Source organism: Tupaia chinensis, unplaced genomic scaffold (assembly GCF_000334495.1).
Source record: "Tupaia chinensis unplaced genomic scaffold, TupChi_1.0 Scaffold143651_1, whole genome shotgun sequence".
NCBI classification, from domain to species: Eukaryota; Metazoa; Chordata; class Mammalia; order Scandentia; family Tupaiidae; genus Tupaia; species Tupaia belangeri.
Genome location: NW_006203500.1, coordinates 3,132,291 through 3,155,994, shown reverse-complemented (window position 1 = coordinate 3,155,994; position 23,704 = coordinate 3,132,291). Strand labels below are relative to the sequence as shown.

Below are 23,704 nucleotides of genomic sequence, written 5' to 3'. Positions count from 1 at the left end.
GCCAAGCCATGCGGCAGATGCCAGATACTCCTGGAGGAGTGGGGTGTGGGAGCTGGCAGAGCAGGGCAGGGCAGAGCAGGGCAGGGCAGGGCAGGGCACCCAGGTGGGGACGGTCATCCCGGCCGTGCGGTGCAGCACAGGCCCCTCCTACGGCAGCTCTCAAGCCCTTTGGCCTCTGAGCCCGTCATGTAGCGACTAACCACGGCCCAGGGTCCGTGGCTCAGGGCACTGCTGTGTGTGCAGGGAAGCCCGTGAACTTCGACGACTACGGGGACATCCACGTCCCGGCCGTGACCCTGAAGACCTTCCTGCGGGAGCTGCCCCAGCCGCTGCTGACCTTCACAGCCTACGAGCAAATCCTCGAACTCACCAGTGCGTACCTGCCCCGGGGCCTGGGTGCGCAGGGCCACACCCCCACTGGCTCGGGTGGCCAAGACTGCATCTGTGGGCCTCCTCCCATTGCCACCTGATGCTGCAGGGTAGGAGATGGGGACTTGGGGCACGTCCTCACAGTCCGAGTCCTGCCTCACCCCTTCTGAGCTCTAGGCAGGCGTCCCCAGCTCCCAACTAGAAGGGGCCCTCCCAGCCTTTCTCCCAGCACAGGGGGACAGTAGGGTAGTGCAGACAGAGCGCATGGTCGCGTGGAGCCGGGGTCCATCAGTGTGCGGCACAGCACGGTCACTCCTAAGCAACTCCAGAACAGCCTCCCCAAAATACCAGGCAGGGTAAGGAAGGTGTCACCTCCAAAGGACCATAAAGCCACTCGGTCCTTGTTTCCGTAATCAGACGCTGCTGCTTTCATGGGGACAGCCCCCGGGGCCAGGAGCCCTGTGATCCAGAGGGGGCAGTGCTAAGGCTGCTGACGGTCGTCTAAAGACCATCCTGAATCTGGAGGTCAGCGTTTCTTCCCTGCAGTGGGGTCAAAAGTCACCTCGCCCCACGGAGCAGCCCAGCCTTTGTTCTGGTCTCTGGGAGGTGACCTCTAAACCTTAGAGTTTTCCGAGGGACAGAGTATCTTTGTCGCTCATGGGTCCTGGTGGCTTCTGGCAGCTGGTGGTGTGGGTGATGGGGACGGGCACTGGCCATGCCAGGAAGACCAGCTTCGTGATCAGGGGATTGGGACTTGGAGCCGCATGGCGCCGGCCTCCCTCTGGGGAGAGAAGGCGGCTGGGGCCTGGTTTTGATGGCACAGGGCCCAGCTCCCTGCCAAGGGAGACGGACACGCACTCGCTGGGCGGCCACTCCTGCACCTGCTGAGCCGACCCTGCCCAAGTGTGAGGGTGTCCGTCCCACGGTGTGGATGTCATGAACGACACCAAGGGCTGCCTGGGAGAGGCTCCGCTGGCCGGGCCACGAGGAGCCTTAGTGCTTCCATGGGAAGCAATCGACGTGAAGGCTCAGCGATGAAAAGTCTGCCTCGCCCAAGAGGGAGCTCGATTCTGGTTGTTTGGTCCCAGAAAATGGGGCGGGGTGGGGCAGACGCTGAGTTTTATTTATTTATGTTTTAGGCTTTTGCCACAGGACACATCCATTCACCAGAGAGAGAGAGAGATGGTGAGGGGGGGAGTGAGAAAGGACCCCCGGGGGGTGGCCATGCCTCAATCCCTTCTCCTCCAGTCTCTGCCTGGGATTTGGGGCACACACACAGTGCCCAGTGTGATTTTCAAGCCACCAGGTCTGAGAATCAAACCGCGGTCAGCCATGTGGGAGTCCAGTGCCTTAGCCACTATGCACCTGCTGACCCCGTACATTGAGAATGTTTAAAATTATGATGGAAGTAACCCACATATCTGACATTCAGAAAATAATATAGAAGTGGCCTCTGCCGGCACCTCCTGTCCATCTTCTGCACACCCAGCGGCCATCTTTGAGTTCCCTTCCCTTTGCAGGAAAGCCCCCACTCCCCCCGCACACACACACCTCGGCCTTGCTGCCTTTTATTTTAGTTTGCTATATGGTGTGTGCACTTGAAGGAGAGACCGAGATGAGACAGAGAAAGTGAGAAAGCACCCCCGGGGGGAATGCTCTCGCCACAGTCCCTTCTCCATTTCCCTCTTGGGTTTTGGGCACACATGCATACATGCCCCGCATGGTTTTCAAGCCGCCAGATCCGGGGCTCAAACCGCACATTCGCGTAGGACCCAGCGCCTTAACCTCCATGCCACCTACTGGCCCCGATTGTTTTGTTTTCATACGCGGGAGGGCCTGTGTGCTTGCCAGAGAAAGGGTTATTACACCCAGTGGGGTGTGGCCATGTTGTAGTCCCTTCTCATTTCTCCACTCCACTAAAATCCGGGGTGCACACGCACACGCCCAGCATGTTTTCAAGCTGCCAGGGCCAGGATCCAAGCCACGTGGTCAGCTATGTGGGATCCAGCTCCCTTAGCCACCAGGCCACAGGCCGGCCCTGACAGGTGGGTTTTGATTTAGGGTCATGAGCTCAGGGCTGATGTGGTTGTGAAAGACGCCGTGGGGGTCTCACTGCATGCGGGACAGTTCCAGCCAGACCGGGGTGCTGGGGCACTGCCTTCCCAAAGATCGGCATGCGGAAAGCGTGGTCTGAGAGTCAGGCCAGGTGGCCAGTCCAGAGCAGGATGACGGCCCTCTTGCAGAGGCCAAGGGTGAACATCTCCGGCTCAGAGCAGTCTCCATGTTGCAGTCTCCTCAGTCTGCCTTCACGGCATCATGGCTGCCCCCACCCCTGTGCTAAGGAATGGCTGTGTTCCAGTTAAATTTATTGACAGCGACAGGCGACTGGCCAGATTTGGCCAGTGGGCAATCATTGGCTGACCACAGCTTAGATTTTTTTTTTCTTTCTTTTCTTTTCTTTTTATTTTTGGAGAGGTTTTTGCTATAGGGTGTGTGCACTCACCAGAAAGACAGAGAGAGACAGAGAGACAGTGAGACAGAAAGCAAGAAAACAACCCTCTGGGGAGATGGCCACTCTGCAATCCCTTTTCCTCTCAGGATCTTGGGCATGCACGTATGTGCACCCGTAGTGAGTTTAAGTCACCAGATCCAGGACTCGAACCATGGCCGACTATATAGGAGTTCAGCGACATAGCCATTATGCTGACTGCTGGTCCCTCCAGCTTAGATTTTTCTGTTCACCAAGTGATCGGCTTCCTGGGCTTCCCGGGAGGTAGCAGTTGCCATGCTCCGTGTATGAAGAGGGACCAGCTTGCAGGGGAGAGGGTTTGCCAAGGACGGCCATGTGGGAAGTATGAGGCTGTGCCCACGCCAGTGCCCTCCTGGGGGAGGCGCAGTGCTGCCCACGGGCCTGCCTGCACCCACTCATCCCTTGCAGGTGTGGAGAGCAGCCTGCGTGTGACCCACTGTCGCCAGATCCTGCAGAGCCTTCCAGAGCACAACTACGCCGTCCTGCGCTACCTCATGGACTTCCTGCACACGGTGAGTGGGTGCCAGCCACCCGGGGTCCCTCCGCATCGGTGCCCATACATGCCCGCCCCTTTGCACTATGTCTGGAGTCACAGCCACCCTCAGCCTCAGAGCGCCACTCCCTGGCTAGCAGAGTTCTTGCACCATGGCCTGGTCAGGCAGCTCCTGCAAGAAGGCCTCCCTACCTGCCGGGTGTCTCAGCTGTGCGGTGCCTCCCTGTACCCTGCTGCTCCTTGGTGACTGCCAGGACCTCTCTCATGCAGTTCCTCTGTCCCCACCTCTTGTCCTGCTTGGGCAGAGTCTCTGGGAAGTGGGGGAAGTGCTCCAAGCCCAGGGGCACATGGTAGGCCCTCGCCGTGGACCGAGCAGATGGAGGAAGCCCTGCGGGCTGCTCGGCCCTGGGGCCACACAGCAGCACTCGGGCTGACACGCGGTCCCGGCAGCTCGCCATCTGCGGGCCAGGAGTCCGAGACCCAAGTGGTGCAGGGCTGTGTCCGGAGCATCCACCTCTTCAGCCCCAGGTAGCTCCTGGTGGCTCCTGGTGGCCGTACTGCTCGGCGTCTCCTCCATCTGCACGCAGCTTGCTCCCAGGGGTCTGTCACTGACCTTCCCCTCACGAGGACACTTGTGGGCTTCAAGCCCACCAGGTAATCCAGGATGCTCACATTTGCAGTTTGTGTGGACGTAGCTTTTGAGGGGCCACTGCTGGGCCCACTGTCCCAGGGTCTGACACAAGTGACCAGGTCATTTAAACACCACACAGTTCCCTTTGCCACTTGCGACATCCCCCAGCCGTGCTCTCCCAGCCCTCTGTTGGCCAGCTTTTCACTCACGGGCGGAAGACTGACTTCTTTCTCTGACCTCGCCCGTGGGCACCGATGGGGCTCACATGTTCCCCGGCTGCACTCAGGGTCTGGGGCTGTTCAGGGAAGGGTAGCCCATGGCCCACATGGCTGTGCCACCCAAGAAGACCTGTGAGGTGGTAGGTGGGGAAGCGGGAGGGCAGCGCTGTGTCACTGGGGCGGGGTGCGGGTACGTCCCGTCATCCTTGCAGGTGAAGCAGAGCACACCCAGGCCCCGCCCCGAGTCCCTGTTGCCCCCCCTGGCAGCTCTGCGCGGTCCCTGCTTCTGATGCTCCAGGTGCCCCAGCACGGGTCTTGTGGGGAGGCAGGATGAAACAGGCCCTGCCCTGGGATGGGCCTGTGTGGGCCCCCTGCGGTTGAGTGGCCACACGGCTGTGGGCAGGTCCCCTTCGGGCCTCGTGTCCTCCTCTGTGCAGTGAGAGTGAGAACCCTCTTCCTGGGGTTGCTGTCGGTGTGGCTGAGACGGGTGGGAGCCCCTCGGGCAAGCTCTTTGCTCTGTCCCATCACCCCTCTGCACAGTACAGGCTGGTCTCTGACCATGGCGGGAGGTCAGCGTTCACCCAGCGTGTTCCCGCTGTACCAGTGCCCACCCATGGTGGCCCTCCTGAGACAGCGGGAGCCAAGGAGGAGCCGGTGGGGTCCTGGGGAGGGCTCAGAGGCAGGTCAGAGGAAGTCCCCATGGGAAGGTCACCCTGGGCATCATGTACAGTCCCTCCTTTTACTGATGGGGAGCAGGCTGAACAGGGAGGCCATCCCACCAGGTGACAGCACGGGCTGCAGCTCCCAGGCCACAGCTCCCAGGTGCAGGGCAGCCCAGGCTGCTGCTCCTTGCACTCCTCCCCAGCCTCACGTGTGCTCTCTTCCAGGTGTCCCGGGAGAGCCTTTTTAACAAAATGAACAGCTCCAACCTGGCCTGTGTCTTCGGGCTGAATTTAATCTGGCCGTCCCAGGGGGTGGCCTCCCTCAGTGCCCTCGTGCCCCTGAACCTCTTCACTGAACTGCTGATCGAGTACTACGAGAGGGTCTTCAGCGCCCAGGAGGCCCCTGGACAGCAGGCCCCTGGCACCATGGCTGCGGGTGAGCAGAGCGGCTCCTTCTCCGGAGGGCACATCGGGGCGGATGTGCTGCAGGCCTAAGCTCGTCCGTCCCGCCTCCTTGCCCCCTGCCAGCCGCCAGAAGACACCTCTAGTGTTAGAAACACCCCAGAAGTCTGTCCGTCTGTACGCTGCTGTTTTGTAAACTTGCCCTGTGTGAGCATTACCAGGAGTTAAATGAACGCAGAGCCTTCCAGAAGAAATTCATTGCTTCTGATTCTGGGCCTTCTCCATGGCTTCTGAGCTGTGGACCAGGATGCAATGTTGATGACTGTTCAGTTGATTCATTTGAATCAGAGTCCAGCTCTACTTAGTTGGAAGTGGGAATTTCCTGGCTGGGGCCTTGTATCAGTCACCAGCAGCTGTTGCAGTGCTGTGTAACAAACTCCAAACCCATCACTCAAAACAACGGCTATTCATATGGCCAGGAGTCATTTGGGCAGTCTTTTGGTCCTTTGCAGAGCTTGCTCACCTCTCTGGGCTGGTCTGGCTTGTATCCTGCCAGCAGACTGAATGGGGCACCTTCTCACCTTCTCTGTGTAGGCGGGGGTGCATGTACAGAGCTAACACTAGCAGTTTCCAAGCTTTGCCAGCATCGTGTATCTGTGTGACCCACTGCCAAAGCAAATCTCACGACAGCCCAGGGCAAGGGAAGGCACTGCAGTTACTGGCGGTGCCTTCCACCAGATACAGTGGAGAAGGATGGGCTGTCTTCATTCCACATTCCTAGCAAAGTCGCCAGGTTCCCCTGATTGGACAAGCTCAAGTCACATGTCCACTCTACACCAATCACTGCAGCCAAGGACTGCACTGATTGGCTGAGCCTGAATCATGTGGCCTCACTCAGACTGGCAGTGGTTGGGGGGACTCCCCAGCTAATAACACTCAATCTGCCTTCTATGGAAGGTTGGCTTCATGCCATGGGCTGCCATCTCTCCAGGCTCTTGCCGTAAGGAGGATGGGGCCCTGAGACCAAAGGACAATGTCCACGGCAGGGGCCCTGCTGCCAGCTCTCCCATGACCGGGTCATGATGTTGACCTCAGCTGCACATGACCCTGGTGCCCCTTGGGGTCACGGGGTCACCTGCTGCACCAGGCCATGTCCACACCCGGGCTCTGCTCTGGAACTTAGAGAGTGCAGCCCTTGCTCAAGTCCTCCCTCTTCACTCATCCTCACGGTGTCCATCCCAGCCCACCCGTTGGCCTGTGTTTTCTGCCCTGCTGGTGTCTGAGTCTGGCGGGGAGGGCCGTGTGGCACTGAGCTATGCCCCATGGCTGTCAGTAAGTGGCAGGACCTTGCTCCAGAGCACTTGGGATCTGTGGGCAAGAGTTGGTTCCTTTCTCTTGAACCATCCTCCAACATCTGGAGGCCTGGCCACTTGGTTACTGGATACGTGTGGGCCCCTGAAGTTCCCTGAAGCTGCTGCTGGAGCAGAGGCGGTGGGCCTGAGTCGCGAGGACACCGGGCTGTTTGCCCAGCTCTGAAGGGGGCTGCTCGCCAAACCGCCCTGCTTCCTGCTGGGACGGAGGCGGGGCGTCCTCAGGGCAGAGGCCATGGGCTGGAGAGCTGAGGCTGCCCAGGCCCATCCTCAGGGCAGAGGCCGTGGGCTGGAGAGATGGGCCCAGGCCGGGCCCAGGCCCATCCTCAGGGCAGAAGCCGCGGGCTGGAGAGATGACGGCCGCCCCGCCTATCCCCCCTGCCGGTGCACATGGCCTTAATGTCATCCCATTTGCCTTGGGACTCCCGACTGGGAGGTGTTCTTATTTGGGGCTCGAGAGCCCCTCATGAATTAGATCCCTCTGCCCTGCCGAAGCTCAGGACCAATTGAGAGTACCCCGGCTCCAAACCCCCAGACTTGGGGGAGGCCCCCTTAGCACTGGCTGGAGTCCTGCCTTCCATCTACAGCCAGGGTCTTCTGCCCGCTGGCCGCCCAGAGTTACCCAGAGTAGCCCGCCGGCCGCTGACCCTGCAGAATGTGGCCCTGAGGATGCCTCGGCTGACCATGCTTGGCCATCTCCCAGACACTCCAGCACCCCCCAAGGGTTGGAGAGGACGGCGCCAGGAGTGTGGGTCCAGCCTGATGCAGTTTGTCCCCTGGGGCTGCCGTGGGTGTGTGTGTCCATGTGCTAACCCCAGTCTACAAACAGGGTCTCCGAGATATAGGAGAATGTGTTCAGGGTACACGGCTCCCCGTGGTGGCTCTGGGGTTCAAGCCCAGGCAGCCTGGGGCTCCTCCACCTTTGTGGTGCTGTGGGGACTAGGGAGAGATCCAGGCCTCGGTCCCTGCTTCTGCACAATGGGGTTTTACCATGTATTCCCTTCTGGCTCTGAGAACGCCTGCTCAAAAACCGTCAGGCCTGGGAACCAGCAGTTAGCATAATGGCTATGTCGCTGGACTCCCGCGTAGTCGACCGCGGTTCACATCCCAGACCCAGTGGCTTAAAACTCACACCAGGCGCATGTGCGTGCGTGCCCAAGATCCTGAGAGGAGAATGGAGGAGAAGGGATTGCGGCGTGACCATCCCCCCTGGGGGGTGATTTCTCGCTTTCTGTCTCTATGTCTCTCTCTGTCTGTCTGGCGAGCGCACGCGCCCTACAGTGAAAATCTCTCCAATAAAAAAAAAACCGTCAGGCCTGAGCGAGTCCCTGCACCACCGCTGTGACCACGCGGTCAGCCTCCCTGCACCCCTGTGCTCTGTCTGAACACAGGGCTGATGGTGACAAGCGACCGGCCCAACGTAGACGCAGAGGGCCCTGCAGTTCAACATTGTGGCGCTTCCTGCTTGTACTGGAGCAGTCTAGACCTCTGAGTTGGGAGTAGGGTTGGGGCCTTCCAGGGGCCGTTCTCCCTCGCAGACCTTTGCTGGTCTCTGAAATAAAAATGATGGCTCCCTTAAGAGCACAGAACTGTGAGCCCCAGAATGAACAATGATGGTAAATCCGACCTCAGGCATTATGTGGAGACTCTACCGCCAGCAGCTGGGACCATGTGTGGCAAGCGCTCTGACCGCGAGGAAGCCTGAGGTGCGCTCCTGCGACGTCTCTGCTAACAGGTTCCCTCTTAGAAACCAAAATCGGGGACCAGCAGTTAGCGTAATGGCTATGTCGCTAGACTCCCATGTAGTCGACCGCGGTTCGCGTCCCAGACCCGGTGGCTTAAAACTCACGCTGGGCGCGGGTGCGTGTATGCCCAAGATCCCAAGAGGAGAATGGAGGAGGAGGGATTGCGGCTTGGCCATCCCCCCGGGGGATGATTTCTCGCTTTCTATCTCTCTGTCTCTCTCTATCGACGAGCACACACGCCCTATAGCAAAAATCTCAAAAAAAAAAAAAAAACCAAAATCGTGGGATGCCAGATTAGCACTATAGCCTTGTCGCCCTCCTCTCATATCAAAGCGCAGAGTCCCAGATGTTTCCACGTGGAGGAAAGCGGTGACAGTGAAAATGCCAGGAGCACACGGCGCGCTTCTGCTTCAAACAATGTAACGGTGCTGGGCTGAGGGCGCCGGGCGTCTACTGACAGGACACACTGGACCAATTGTCCAAACACCCACCTCCACAGAAACGACCGAGATTTTAAGTGACTCCAGAGATTAGGCCAGCTGCCCAGACTGCAGCCGACACCCACACGAATTATTGCATCCCGTTCAGACAGAACGGTCTGCAGGTCCACCCGGCTGCTGCCATCGGAGGACGAAGCCCGGCCACCCCGGTTCTGGTAGGAGCCCTGCTCCATAGCTGTGTGGACTTCTCCCCATGCAAGTCTGTTAGCCTGGCAATGGGATTCAGAGTCCTAGGCTCACCTTGGGTTTCTGTTCCACACGGCATGGCCGAGGTCGGTCTAACAGCTTTTCCTCATTTGCGTAAAGGGGGAGGAAGAGCCTGCTTTGCAATGCCCCAAGTGCTTCTAGGCACCTGCTCTGTGCCAGGTGTTGCAAGACTCACACTCCAGGGACGAGATGCAGTTCCCACCCTCAAGGACTCGGTGAACAGCCGGGAGACCACAAGATCATGTATGGCTGGACGGTGGCTCAGCAGAGCATGACACTCTGTGGGCACGTGCTGCGTCCCATTGGGAGTGCCCTGGGTGTGCTGGGCTCCAAAGTAGTCCAGGACAGGCTGAGGCTGGGGTGGAGTGCAGCATCAGGACCTTGGGGCCCCCTCGCTGTGCCTTTCTCAAGGAAGGCATAAATAACTTCAAGGGCACACAAGGGTTTCTAAGGGCTAAAGCAGAACGAGCAGGGCATAGGGAGGTGCAGCGTGGGAAGGAGGAGAGCCATGGACCCCAGTTCCTCAGGCTGCGACAGGTGGGCTATTAAGGGGACATCCCTCCCTGAGATGGTGGGGGGCATAGAGGAAGGGCAGCTCTGCTCTTGGTTAGATAACAAAAAGCTTTACTTTTTTGTTACTGGAATGATAGCTGCTCAGAGAAAAAGTTTCAATGACAGTGCAAAAGAGGAAAACAAGAGTCACTTGGAACATGGCCACCCGACAGCCACTGTCCTACTCTGAGGACCAGCCACTCTCGCGTCATGCTGCAGGGAGGCAGATGAGTGCAATTGCTCTGGAGAGCAATGCGGAGGCCAGTGAAGGCACAACACTGTACTTCTTTTGTTTTAGAGTTTTTTTTTTTTTTTTTTTTTTTGCTATAGGGTGCATGTGCTTGCCAGAGAGACAGAACTTAAGGAATCACCCCCTGACTGATGGCCATGCTGCAATCCCCTTCTCCTCCATTCTCCTCTCAGGATTTTGGGCATGCACGCACATGCACCTGGAGTGAGTCTGAAGCCACCAGGGCCAGGAGTTGAACTGCGGTCAACGATATGGGAGTGGAGCAATGTAACCACTACACCATCGGTCCCAGAGCACTATATGTCTAAGTAAATGGCTATAAAGGTGGACACTGGACATAACCACAGCATTGTCATCAGAGCAAACAATTAGAGGCAGCCCAATTGTCTATCCATGGCAGAAATGGCAAATACATTGGGGGTACATCCATATGATCAAAGAATGTCCTCAGTTCAAATGAATGAAATAGCTGTGTATGTATCAATACAGGTAGATCTCAAAATATTATATTGAAAGGGAAAAAAGTGGCAGAACAAGAAATACAGCACACTACCACCTACATAAAAACTCCGTGAACAATCCTAAATATTGTTCATGAGTTGAACAATGTTCACAGTGAACAATAGATGTACAAAATGAATTCTTAAGAAATGGTTGGGAAGAAGACAGCAAATTCCTCATAAAGGAAAGGAGCAAAGGGGTCTCTCACTATTTCAGAAATGTTTTATATGAGGGGACTTTAGACAGATAAAATTTATGAACCTCTAGCTAAACAGGTCAAGATAAAAGAAATCACGAGAATGAAAAAGTAATTATCACTTAATAGTCCACAGAGAGCAAAATGATAATAAACTATAAACAAAATTACACCAAAAATTAATGTAGAGGAGATGACAAATTCCTTGACTAATTCAACTTGCTGAAACTGACACAAAATGACATAGAATATCTAAACAGCCCTGTATAGTGGATACATTGGAAATCCCAAATTAAAAAATGTTTCCACAAATAAAAGTGGCTTCACTGGTGAACTATAAGAAATATGGAGTCCCTCTTTAAGAAAATAGAACATAATACCATGGCTGACAAATACATTGCAAAAAAAACTATAGGTCATTTCTGTCATAAAAATAAATACAAAAATAAAATCTTTGCAAATCAAATAAAGGAATATGGAAATGATATGTTATTATAATCGAGTGGAGTTTATTCTAAGAATTCAAGATTGGTTTAATATTTGGAAATTAATATCAATTACTGTATTTATAGAATAAAGGAGATAACCACGTTTTAAAATAGATGTAGTATAACTGTATGACAAATTTTTAAAACCATCCATGCTTGAAAAAAAATCTTAACAAACTGGGCCAGCAGATGGTATGGAAGTTAAGGCAGCTGAATCCTACATAGTTGACTTCATATTTGGAGTGTCAGATCCAGTGGTTTCAAAACCATACCAGGTACGTGTGTGTGTGCCCAAAATCCTGTGGCAATCCTCCCTAAGGGGTAGTTTCTCACTTTCTCTCTGTCTCTCTCTGGCAAGTGCACTACCACAAAACAAAACAAAAAACAAAACAAAACAAACAAACAAACAAAAAGGAACCTGTGCAAACTGAAAGAGAAGGGAAATTCTATGTACCAAATAAAATACTTAATGTCAAATTATTGAAATTGTCTCCCTAAAAATCAGAAACGATGCAAGGTGGCCAGTCTCACCACTTTCATTGAACACTGTACTAGAGGTACTGGCCATTGCAATAAGGCAAGAAATGTAACAGTCATGAAAGTTAGAAAGAGGGAAGTAAAACTGACTGTGCTTGCAGATGGCCTCATTGGTTATATTAGAACCCCCAAGTGACCTACAAAATAACTACTAAAATTAACAAAAAAAGATTTAACAAGAGTTATAGAATCTAAGGTATATCAGTCAAAAAACAGAAACCATACAATAATTTGAAAAGGAAAAGTTCAATACGAGCACTCACTATAGCAAGGCAAATAACCAGGAGGGTAGAAAGTGATCACTGCATACGAGTAGCCAAGGAAGTAACAATCTAAAAGGAGAGCCCCCTCCCAAAGGCTGGGATTCAGACCCCTTTGGAAAAAGGGGCTGTGGGGTTGCAGCCTGTGGATGCCAGTTTTGCTGCACTGCCTTGGCACAATTGGTCCTCCATCTCTGGCAAGCAGGATATACCCTGTGGGTTGCAGGTAGGCTGAGGCTGGTGGGTGGGTAGGCAGAGGGAATTTAGCTTTAAATAATAACTTTAGTTTTAAAAATGAATTATTCGATTTATTTTTTATTATTTATTTATTTATTTTAAGAATGTTGCTACTGGGCACATGTGCTCACCAGAGAAAGTGAGAAAGCAAGCTGCCGGGTCTGGAACTCGTACTGCAGCTGGCCATGTGGGAGTCCAGTGCCTGAACCACCACACCACCTGCTGGCCTAATAAGGTTTTAAAAAGTAAGAGATGGTCACAGTTGCTCTCAGCTCGCATGGGCTTTTAATTGCTGAAGCTTTATTTCCTAGGCATGGAAAAAGCCTGTTGGTAGCATAGCTTGGCACCTATCGCATGTTTTGTTTGTTTTGTTTTCTATAGGGTTTGTGTGCTCACCAGAGAGACAGGGTATTGGAAGGGGGATGAGAAATCACCCGTCCCCCGGGGGAATGGCCATGCCACAATCTCTTCTCCATTCTCCTCTCAGGATTTTGGGTACACATACATACATGCCCAGAGTGTTTTTCAAGTCGCCAGGTCCAGGACTCGAACCGGACAGTGAGTTATATAGGATCCACCACGCCGCCTGCTGGCCCTAATAGGGCCCATCTGTACACAGCAGTGTAGCTGGAGAGGTAGTGCCCATCCTGCACGGTCCCGAGCCAGCCCCAGAAGTTATGGTTAAGCACTTGATACGTGTTCAATTCTGTTGGCATACATGGTTAAGGGACAATGGCAAAGCTGCTTCCTGGTGTTTGCAGATAAGCCCCTGGGCTGGCAGGCTGCATTAGAGACCCACCTCCCCATGGGGAGGGCACCATTCAGGCTGGGAGGGCCCGAGAGCTGGATGGAGGACAGGCCGCTAAGATCAGGCGGATGTGGATTTGAACCCTTGTTTCCTGCCTCCCTGAGTCTTACTGTCTCCCCAGGTAGCCCAGGGCAGCCCTGGCCACTAGGGACAAAGAAGCACTTGGCCCAGTGCTGCGGGAGGAATGTGCCTTGCCCAAATTCATGTGGAAACTCCATCCCCAGGGCAACCATCTTGGGAGACGATCAGGCTGGAGGGTGCTGCTCCAAGGAGGGCTCGTGCCCCTGTAAAAGGGCTTCAGGCGCTCACCTGTCCCGCCTGCCATATGCAGTGACATGGCTCCACTTACAGGCAGAGAGCCCTCGCCAGACAGCAAGTCTACTAGTGCCTCGTCTCAGCCTTCCCAACCTCCAAACCACGAGCAACGCATTGCTGTGGCTTACAAATGACCCAGTCGAGGGAATTGTTTTTGAGAGAGAGATTTTTGCTGTAGGGCACATGCACTCACTGGAGAGACTGAGAGAGACAGAAAGTGAGAAGTTACCCCCGAGGGGTGATGGCCACGCCACAATCCCTTCTCCATTCTCCTTTCCAGATTTTGTGCACACATGTGATTTTTAAGCCACTGGGCCTGGGACTTGAACCATGGTCAGTCACATGGGAGTCCAGCCTTAACCATTGTGCCACCTGCTGGGTCCCAAGGGAATTTTGTTACAGGAACACACAACAGAGTAAGATATGCGGTGTGCAGGCCAGCCGATGGCGCGGAGGTTAGGGTGGCTAGATCCCACATAGCTGACTGCGAGGTTCTAGTCTCCGAAATGGTGGCCTGAAAACATGCTGGGCATGTGTGTGAGTGTGTGCCCAAAGTCTCGAGGAGAATGGAGGAGAAGGGACTGTGGCATGGCCATCCCCCTGTGGGGTGATCTCTCTCTGCCTCTGACACTGTCAGGCGAGCACATGGGCCCTGTGGGAAAACTAAAAACAACAAAAAAGATAGCCAGCACGTGGGTGGTGGAGCTTAGCTCTCCCAGACTCACTCGTCCACTCCCTCCTGCCTCAGCATGGAAGCACCCCAGGGTCTGGTCATCCACAGCCCAGCTGCAGGGGTGGGGTCAGGCACTGTCTGTGTGGAGCTGGTGGGTCCAGCTGTCCACATACGCAGCACGAGGGGGCCAGTGGCCAGAGGGCAGAGCAGCCAGGAGCATGGGCACAGCCAGTCTGAGTTCCCCCTGCCACGGCTGTGTGACCTGGTATGTGGCTTAGTGTCTCTGTGCTCAGTCCCTTTGAGGAACTACAATGTCACACAGCAGGTCTGAGGAAGGAGCCAGTGGGGGCACAGAGACAGGTCACTGGGTGGCCCAGGCTGCTCAGAAAGACGGCATCATGGTCTCCCTGCACCTGAACAGGCCGGGCAGGGCAGAGGAGACAAAGGGGGCACTTTGGGACAGTGCTGGGGAGCAGAGGCCGTAACGTGCTGCAGCCTGGGCAAAAACGGAAGGGCAGAAACCAATTAGCTCGAGATTCCGCAGACCGGGAGTCAGGGCCAGGTGCTGGCGGGCCTGGCTGGGAGGGCTGCTCTGCTTCCACGCGAGTCCCGGGGTGGGGACACTGTTCTGGGGACGCCCTCTGTCAACCCTTTACCAGGACAGCTCCTCCTACTCACGGTTTAGCCCCCTGACCCCCCATGCCCTAATGCCTCAACACTGGCAACACCTGGAATTTAGAGGGGACACAGTGCCCAGAGCAGGGCTGAACGGCGTCCCCTTAAGAAGAGTTGAGCCCCAAGCCCCAGTACCTGTGAGTGCCTCACGGAGGTGTCTACACATGACAGCGTGTAGACAGGCTGTCCAGGGCGGGCCCTGCTGTGACAGTGTCCTCAGGAAAGAGAGACCGTGGACACACACATGTGCACGGTGAGAGCCCCGTGAGGCGATGAGGGCAGAGGTCGGGCAGAGCTGCTGCAAGCCGAGACCTTGCAATGGTCGCCAGCAATCAGAGGCCGAGGGAGGCAGAGCAGGTGCCCGTCATGGTGCAGGGGGAGAGCCTGCCCGCCCCAGGTCTGCCCTGGACTCTGACCTCCAGGACCGTGAGACACACGTCCGGTGCTGAGGTGCCCGGACCACAGTCCCCGTTAGGGCAGCCACAGGAAGCTAGGCAGGGTCCCAGGGGTCAGAGCCCTCCGGGAAGAAGCGAGTCCCCATCACATGGTTGTGTGGACTGGAAGTCATGGGGTGGCCATCCAATACCTCCCTGGGTGGCCCTGAGCTGTGGCCCCTGCTGGTTAGGGCTGGGCCACGCGGAGCTGGGGTGGGATGTGTGAAGCTGCAGGTGGCAGGTGACCGTACACCCCGAGACGCCCTCCTAACAGCAGAGCTGTCCTATGGGAGGGAGGGAGGCCAGGAGCTGGGGAGGAGCCAGGTGGGGAGGGACGTTGGAGGGAATCCCCCACACCATGAGGGGCTCTAGCTGCCCTGGACCCTGCCTCCAGGAGGGAGCGAGGGGGGCTGTGGTGAGGCCACATGAGCCAGCAGATGGGGCAGGTGGGGCCAGGTACACCTCCGGCAACTGCCTGACCTCATGCAGCTGTGCTTTCTCACCAACTACCCGGCCTCCCATGGCGGCCGGGCTAGAGCTGGGCTGGTGGGAGGGATGCCACAGGGGGAGCCCCGAGTCTGGGCAGGAGCAGCCTCAGGGCCTGGCAGCCGTCCTTAGAAAGCGCCTCGTTTATTCCACAGGCAGCGTCCTGGGCCCTGCCGGTGCCCAGGTGCTGCCATCTTCCCGAAGCAGACAGATGACATGTGGAAGAACATCCAGCGGGCCATGGAGTCGGGAACCAGCAGCCCAGCCAGGCAATGCCCACGTCTAAACAAGCTGGCTGGGCCAGCTACGCCAGAAAGGCACGGGCCAGCCAGAGCCTGCCGGGAGAGCATGCAGCAGAGTGCCTGCTCGTGCAAAGGCCCTGTGGTGGGAGCGTGCCCAGCAGCTTCGAGATGAACCGAGGAGTCAGAGACAGGCCAAGGAGATGGGGACGAGCCCAAGGCCAATGCACGCAGCACTGGGGCGACAGGGGCCGCAGTGGCTCGGGGGGCTGTGGTGAGGCTTGCTGAGCAGGGTTTACCGAGGTACCAGGCTGCAGTGCGTTCCAAGGTGACATGCCCCAACCTGCTTATATATACCCTGAGAGCCGAACTGACGGCTTTGCTGACACCCCACGGTGGAGGTGAGAGGGGCAGTCAGAGGTGACTGGGGTGCTGGCCCATGTCGAGAAGCTAGGAGTACCCCTGGGACTGGAAAACTGCTGGGGGTGCTGGCCTGGCGGAAACCGTCCTGGGGTGGAAACGCCAGCTCCCTCACCAGCACAGGGACAGGCCAAGAGGCTGGGCGAGGTCGGCCAGGAAATCAGGAGAGATGGCGATCAGGCACAAGGTGGTCTCCGGCATTTGGTGGAGCAGATGGGGCGGGGGTCCTGGAGACCCTCAGCAGCAGGGTGAGGCCCTGAGAGGTCTCGGGGCTGCCCAGAGCACCCTGGATATGGCCCTGGGAGATCTGACCTCGAGCTGGGCAGTCCAGGGGCATCACGGAGCAGAGGCAGGAGTCAGATTGGTAAGGACCTTAGAGAACAGGAATGCAGAGGGATGCCGAGTGAGGATGGGGCTTCTGAGTGACCCTGAGAGGGTCTGGAGTCTCCCATGGCACCTGGGACGGAGGCTTGGCAGTGCTGAGGGAGGCAGCAGGGAAGGGGTGTGTGTGGTCTGTGGGCAGGCAGGGCCACCTTGAACTCTACCCCCACCCTGTACTGTGTGCCCTTGTGGGCTCTGCCGGGTGGGCTGTGCAGCCGTGGCTGCCCCACCCCAGCCTCTGGGCACGTCCCTCTATCCACGGGAGACCTCGGGGGCATCATGTTACCGTGTGCCCACACCCTCTGACCAAGCTGATTGCAGAGGGGTGAGCCCTGCCCCCTGGGCCAATCAGAGGCCCTCTGTAATGTGCCCAGCCTGAGCTCTTCTCCCAGGGTGGCTGTGGGGATGGTGGCCCCGTGGTCTGCTGTCCAGAGTGGCTATGGGGGCTAGAGGCCTCGTGGTCTGGGGAACAGGGAAGGTGGGAGATATCAACCACACAAGCAAGGAGCAGATAGACCTGACCCTTGGCCTCTGCACAGGAACAGCCGTGGGTCCTCACCTTAGGGACACTCTGTGCACTGAGACCTCTTCTTCCCACGCTGTCCTGAGGCCTGGCTGCAGGCCACAGCTGGGGTTCTTAAGCATCTTGTGACCACAACTGTGCCTCTGGGAAACAGCCCAAGCCACAGCATCCCGGGAGTCTGCACACTCTCCCACACCAGCACCACCAGGTCGGAGGCATAAGCCCCGACGTCCTGCACCGATGCTGTTAATGGGGCGAGTGCTGACTGCCATCCTGTGTCTGAGTCAAGCAGTCCCCGTCTGGGAGGCAGGTCTGCCCTGCTCCCAGGCTCATGTTCCCTCTGCTCTTCACATAGAACCTGGGCCTGTGCTCTCTGACAAGCAGGACGGATCACCGACGGCGTCAGCAGTGGCTCCCATCCTGCTCTGCTCTGCGTAAGGAAACCCACCCCCATTCTCCCATTGGACCTCTGGCTTTGCTCTTTGGGGTCGGTAACCATTGTGGGCAAGCCCTCACAGCTTTGGGGCTCTCAGTTCCCACCCACCATCCCTGGCCCTGTAGATGCACCTGGCACCTTGGGGTGAGGGCAGGGTCAGCGTGTGCAGGGCGCTGTCAGCTCCCTCCTGCCCGCCTTCCTTCTTCCTCCCTGATCTTCAGCCTCTCCAAGGCCCACCTAGCTGCCCCAGGAGCCCCAGGGCCTCTGCTGAAGGCAACAACACCAACATCACAGGGCTTTGAAATCATCGAGTGCGTTTAATTCGTCATACAGAAGGAAAACTACACAGGCAGGTTCAAGACAAACACTGTTCTCTATTCTCACTACCCACTGGACAGTCCTCCTCGGTCCAAAACTAACAGTCTCAAGACACGTCGGCAGCTACGCCTCCCGGTCCCACCTTGCAAATCCTCCCGTGACATTTTAGAAAACTGGAACTCAATCCAAGAGATAAACAGACCAACGGAAGAGGAACCTGAAGACACTGACATCGCAAGCCACGCGGTAATGCGCAACTGGCATAGAGAGTGACCGATAGAAGACGTATGCCTCACACAGTTCACTTTGTTCATCAATAAAAGAATATAAAAATCTGTTCAACCCAGTGTTGAGTGTATTAAAATAGATCTGTATCACACAGCACAGTTTCTCCCGGAGTCGTGAAAATGACAGGAGGGACCGTGGCCGGCTTAGGGTTCTGGCCAGCCTCCTCACTCTGCACCTGTGTCTGCGTGTGTCAGTGGTCACACACACGCACACACACCTGTGTAATGCAATTCGGCACCGTGTGATAGGCTCAGGCAGGAGCTCTGCAGCTCCCGGGTGCTTATCCCATTGTGCTAAGTCCCTCAGGACCAGAGAGGGTGGAGGGCGTGGCGAGAGGCACAGCCCACCCCCGGGGCCAGAGCCCTTATAACACTGTGGGACCCTCAGCTCTCAGCTGATGCAAGGAGAGGTAAAGGAGGGGACTCCCAAGTTTCCAAAGGCCAGACCCTACAGAGGCCACCGCCCTTTCTTCCTCCCCAGGCTCCCCTGGTTCTTAAAAAGCCCTCTGGACCAGCTCCAGTCTGGCCAACCTCCGAGGGCCAGTTCTCCCACTCACACCTGGCAGCAGAGACTCCCGTAGGCAGAAAGGAGTCAGCAAGCACCCCCTTCACATTAAATATCTCACAATAAAAACGCCATATAAAAATGCGAGGTTACTTTTTGGCATAGTGTCTGTACTGGCAAGAGAAAAGGAGTGGGGTGGATGCGCACTGGCTCTTCGCGAGGAGAACGTGAAGGCTTCGGCCATTGGTCGAATGATTCGGCTCAGAGCAGAAAGCCTGTCAACGCCTCCACTGCATGGCCGCAGCTCGATCCTGCCCAAAAACTCCATGAAAAACACATCGACGGCAAAGTGAGTCCAAAAGACTGGCAAAAGGAAGGAGGGGACAGCGAGAACGTGCTGAGACTCGGGCAGGGGTGGGCCTGGGCTGCCACTGTGGCAGCCCACCCTGGGGACACCGGCCTCAGTTTCTTTCAAGTTAAAACAGTGGCAACTCTCACGCCTAATAACACTGACAGGAAGGGCCTGGTGGGTCTGGACAGGCGCAGGGAGAGCCCCGGGCCGGCCGAGCCCTGGCAGCCTCCGTGAGGGAGGGGGCAGAGAACTACCTAGATTTGCTACCCACACTCGTCCCTGCAGCTCAAGCCAACTACCTCTACTACTCAGCTATGTCCCCACAGCTGGTGCTCGCTCCTGAGCAGGAGTTACCTGCCGGGCGGCCAGCCTGTCCCCACCACCTCCACCTTTCTCTCCCATGGGGCTGTGGAGAGCTGGGCCTTGAAGCTGGAAGCCTGAGCAGCCTCCGACAGCCGGGGACATGATGGGGGGTGGCTGTGTGCCCAGCCTCCAGGTGTCCCTCTGAACATGAAGGGTATGAGATGCCAGCCCCCGGCCTGCACTACAGCTCTCACCCCGCTCCTCTCCCTCCTCCTCCTCCTCTCCTCATCACTGTCTAGTTTTATTTTTGTTGGAAATTCATAGCATTTATGAATTAAGGCTGACAGAACCCCAGGTCATGAGAGCAGGGTCCAGTAACTTCCCATGGCGTGAAGACCGGTCCCTGGGGGTCAGTTGTGGCCCTGGGGGTGCTGGAGGGCGGAGTGCAGGGCTGCAGCTGAAGGCTTGGTCCAGGGTCCAGCTAGCAGCTGGGTAGGGCTGGTGGTCGTCATGGTAACCTGGAGCATCTGCTCGCCCTGTATCAGTCTCAGGAGGGCCCGGAGGCGGTCCAGGGATGACTGGGTGCCCCTCTGGCGGGCCAGCAGGCTTGTCTTAAGCTCCAGGCATTTCTGTCGGGGGAGAAGGGGTCAGAGAAGGTCCCAGAAGTGAACACCATCCTGTGGCAGCCACCTCTCAGCCCTCACTGCAGAAATACACTGCGAGGACTCGCTCAGCAGATGTGTTTTTCTGAGTTAGAGGAGGGCTGTGGTTTAGAAATAAGCATAAACATAAACACACAAAGACATACAAGTATAGAAAAATGAGGATCAGGTGGGCCCAATTTCTCGAGGGAGATAGCTGTGACCCCAAACTGGTCCCAGGTTTATTCTTTTAAAGGGCAGAAAATGGGGGAAGGGGAAGTGGAATGCAAACCCAGTTGTTTTGGGATGTTAATCAGCTGAAGATGCAAGGACAACTGGTGCCTTGTAGTTTCTCTGATATTTTGGGACCAATTCTGATAAACACATGTGGCTTCCTTTAACCTGATACCTGATACTGCTTTACTATTGGTAACAACATGCAGCTAGTGTATTCACACATTAATTGCTTTCATCACCCTGCACATGACTGATCACAGAACCATGTTTCTGCATGTGTCTGAGGTCACATTTGCTCAGATTGGCCACTCTCCACAAGAAACCAGGTGGCGAGCCTGGCTTCCTCTCATTCATTTGGAATTTAGGGATGGAAAAAGGCTGCTTATGTAGCAGCCTGGGAAAATTCCTCATGCCACAATGCCATGAAACTCCTCCCATGCCCTCTGCAGCAATTATAGAGACCTCCGCCGCCACCACACCCAGCCCTGCAGTGTCACAGCAACACAGCAAAGAAGAAGGGCTGAGCCAAGCAGGCATCGTCTGCTCTGGTTCACGTGCTGCTTGGCAAACACCCACCTCCCTGAGACCGCTCCTGAACTATGGCAGGAATAACTACAGGGCCTGCTCATGGACTACTGAGGTGATTAAATGAGATACTGCATTTAAATGGCTTCTCCAGGATCCAGCACTGAATGTACCACCATCACCACCATAATCACCACCACCGCCATCATTACCACTGCCACCATAACTATCTTCACCATCCCTCCAGCACCACTATCATCACAGTCCCACCATCACTGTCACCACCACCATCACTACCAGCATACCCCCACCACCATCACTACCATCATCAGCACCCCACCATTACCACTGCCACTACCATTATCCCCCCACCATCATCACTACCACCATCCCTACCATCATCATCCCACCACCATCATCACTCCATCACTACATCATCACCATCCTACCATCATCACTTTCATCACTACCACCATCATCTCCCCACCATCATCCTCTCTGTCAACATCACCATCACGACCATCATCATCCCCCCAGTATCATCACCAACATTGCCACTGCCACCATCACTATCTTGACCATCCCTCCAGTAGCACCACCATCACAGTCCCATCATCACTGTCATCACTACCACCATCACCATCATCATCCTCCCATACCATCATCACCACCACCATCAGGATCATCATATACCCACCACCATTAATACCATCATCAACACCCCACCATTACCACTACCACTACCATTATCCCCCCTGCCACCATCACTGCCACCATCACTACATCATCACCATCCCAACATCACCACTATCATCACTACCATCATCATCCCCCTACCATCATCACCAACATTGTCACTGCCACTATCACTATTTTCACCATCCCTCCAGCACCATCATCACAGTCCCACCACCACTGTCATCACCATCAGTACCATCATCATCACACCACCATCATACCCACTGTCATCACCACCATTATTGTCATCACAGCCATCATTACAATTGCCACTATTGCTATCATCACCATTCCTCTATCACCACTATCATCACAGTCCCATCATCACTGTCACCACCACCATCACTCCCCACCATCACCACCGTCACTACCACCATCACCACCATCCTTGCCATCATCACTATCACAACCACCACCATCATCCTCCCAACCATCACCATCACCACTGTCATCACCACCATCACTACCATCATTCCCATCACCACACTACCATCACCCTCCCCAATGTCATTGCCACCACCATTACTGACATCAACATCACCATCTCCACCATCCTTACCATCATCACTATCACAACCACCACCATCATCCTCCCAACCATCACCATCACTACTGTCATCACCACCATCACTACCATCATTCCCATCATCACACTACCATCACCTTCCCCAATGTCATTGCCACCACCATTACTGACATCAACATCACCACCACTATCACTACCATCACCATCCCTACACCATCACCACTATCACTACCATTGCCAACATCACACCGCCATCACTAACATCCCTAACATCGCCTCCACTGCTATCATCCCCATCATCTCCATTATCACCACTATCACCTCCGTCACCATCATCACAACCATCATCACCGTCACCATTACCATCATCCTGACTCTCCCCATCCTATGTTACTTTAACAAGAGGAAACAAGTTCAGAGAAGGGCAGGGCCTGGCCAAGTCACAGCTGAGATGAGGCAGAGCTGGGATGTTCGTGAAGTGTCTGCCAAAGGAGCCGCACAGCTGCCTTCTCCACTCCTGCCTGGTCGAGTGATGCTGTGTGGCTGTGCCCTTCCCAGCCTCATTACCAGGCAATGCTGTTCTGGACCTACGAGCTCTCCGGGCCCCATCCTGTGCACACCTTCAGGGCCGAGGCCAGCTGCCGGTCCCGCTGCTCCAGCTGCTGGTGCTCGTCCTGCAGCTCGCTGCCTCGCTGCAGCAGCTTCTGCTTCTCCTCCTCTTTCACTAGGACAGAGAAGGCCAGTTGAGTGGTGGGGTGCAGGCAGTCTGAGAGGCAGTGGAGACAGACTGACGTCCGTGCCACCCTCCTGCAGGAGCCAGGAGCTGTCTTGGCAGCAACGGCCCTGTGCACTGCTCTCATCAGAGCTCTGGCCCAGCCAGCCTGGGCTCACTCAGCCTCCCAGAAGCTCAGAAGGAGTCCAGAGGCCTGAGTGGGGGAGGATGAAGAGGAGGGTTGGTGCCTCCGCCCGCCACCCCAAAGGTGCCTTACCTGTCTTGTGGGTGACATAGGAGTGCACGATGGCCAGCATCCCCGTCCAGGGCACACCCTCATCTTTCTTTAAGGCCTGGGGGAGGGGTAGATGGGAAGTGAGAAACAGACAGTCCACACCCCGGCTGTGTGCCCCAGAGGGAGGCATGCCCTCTTTGATCCGGACAATGGGGCCACACCTGTCGCATGGGTCAACTCACAGGGGTGCTCAGTGAGGTCAACCCCAGGAGGGAAGAGCCTCTGGTCTCACTCCCTATTTCCTGAATGGTCACATGATTACGTGTTTTGTTCCCATGTCCAGGGGCCCTGAGAGCAGCCAGCCCCAGCAAGCCAGGGGCACACAGGAGCCCAGCAGGCCCTGGAATCATGCTAAAGTGGGACACTGACTGCTGCTCCCGCTCTGTGTCCCGGGGAAGCCTGTGCCTGGCCCAGCCACTGCGGCGGCAGAACACGAGAGCCTGCCAGGCTGGGAGCCGCGTGCCCACCTCGGGTTTGGAGCTTTGGACACTGTGCTGGTGCAGGGGAGGCCGGGCTGCGCCGCCATCTATACCTTCTGCTGGCACTTGGGGCACAGCCACGTGCCTTTGGGTGCCGTCTTGAGGGGCGGGTCCAGGCAGCTGAGGTGGTAGGCGCCCGGGCAGCCGCCGCAGGGCTGCAGGTTGGCCCCACGTGTGCAGGCGGCGCAGTGCTCGTCATGCGTGATCTCGTTCTGCAAGAGATGCGTGGGCCGGTGGGGACAGGCTGG

The 23,704-nt window shown here is 56.1% G+C and overlaps 2 protein-coding genes and 1 long non-coding RNA gene across 4 annotated transcripts in view; 2 read left to right on the top strand and 1 right to left on the bottom strand.

The window, feature by feature from the left end:
- ARHGAP8 (Rho GTPase activating protein 8) overlaps nt 1-5,825 on the top strand; it is a 45,731-nt gene extending 39,906 nt beyond the window's left edge. The window contains 4 exon segments of the mRNA XM_027766755.1: nt 244-372; nt 3,308-3,411; nt 5,129-5,320; nt 5,322-5,825. Of these exon segments, the coding sequence (XP_027622556.1) occupies nt 244-372; nt 3,308-3,411; nt 5,129-5,320; nt 5,322-5,501 (605 nt within the window). The 3' untranslated portion in view covers nt 5,502-5,825.
- Nucleotides 5,826-17,458: 11,633 nt separating this feature from the next.
- Nucleotides 17,459-20,658, top strand: LOC114005349 (uncharacterized). Its single transcript, XR_003547214.1, has 3 exons — nt 17,459-17,536; nt 17,760-18,997; nt 20,631-20,658. It is a non-coding gene; the product is annotated as an uncharacterized LOC114005349 (long non-coding RNA).
- The window catches only part of PHF21B (PHD finger protein 21B), a 104,255-nt gene continuing 100,244 nt past the window's right edge, over nt 19,694-23,704 (bottom strand). For both annotated transcript variants that reach the window (XM_006164650.3, XM_006164651.3), the window contains 4 exons: nt 23,510-23,668; nt 22,960-23,035; nt 22,591-22,694; nt 19,694-19,932 (listed from right to left, as the gene is read on the bottom strand). In XM_006164650.3, coding sequence (XP_006164712.1) covers nt 19,714-19,932; nt 22,591-22,694; nt 22,960-23,035; nt 23,510-23,668 — 558 coding nt within the window. In that variant the 3' untranslated portion in view covers nt 19,694-19,713. The remainder of the gene's footprint in view (nt 19,933-22,590; nt 22,695-22,959; nt 23,036-23,509; nt 23,669-23,704) is intronic.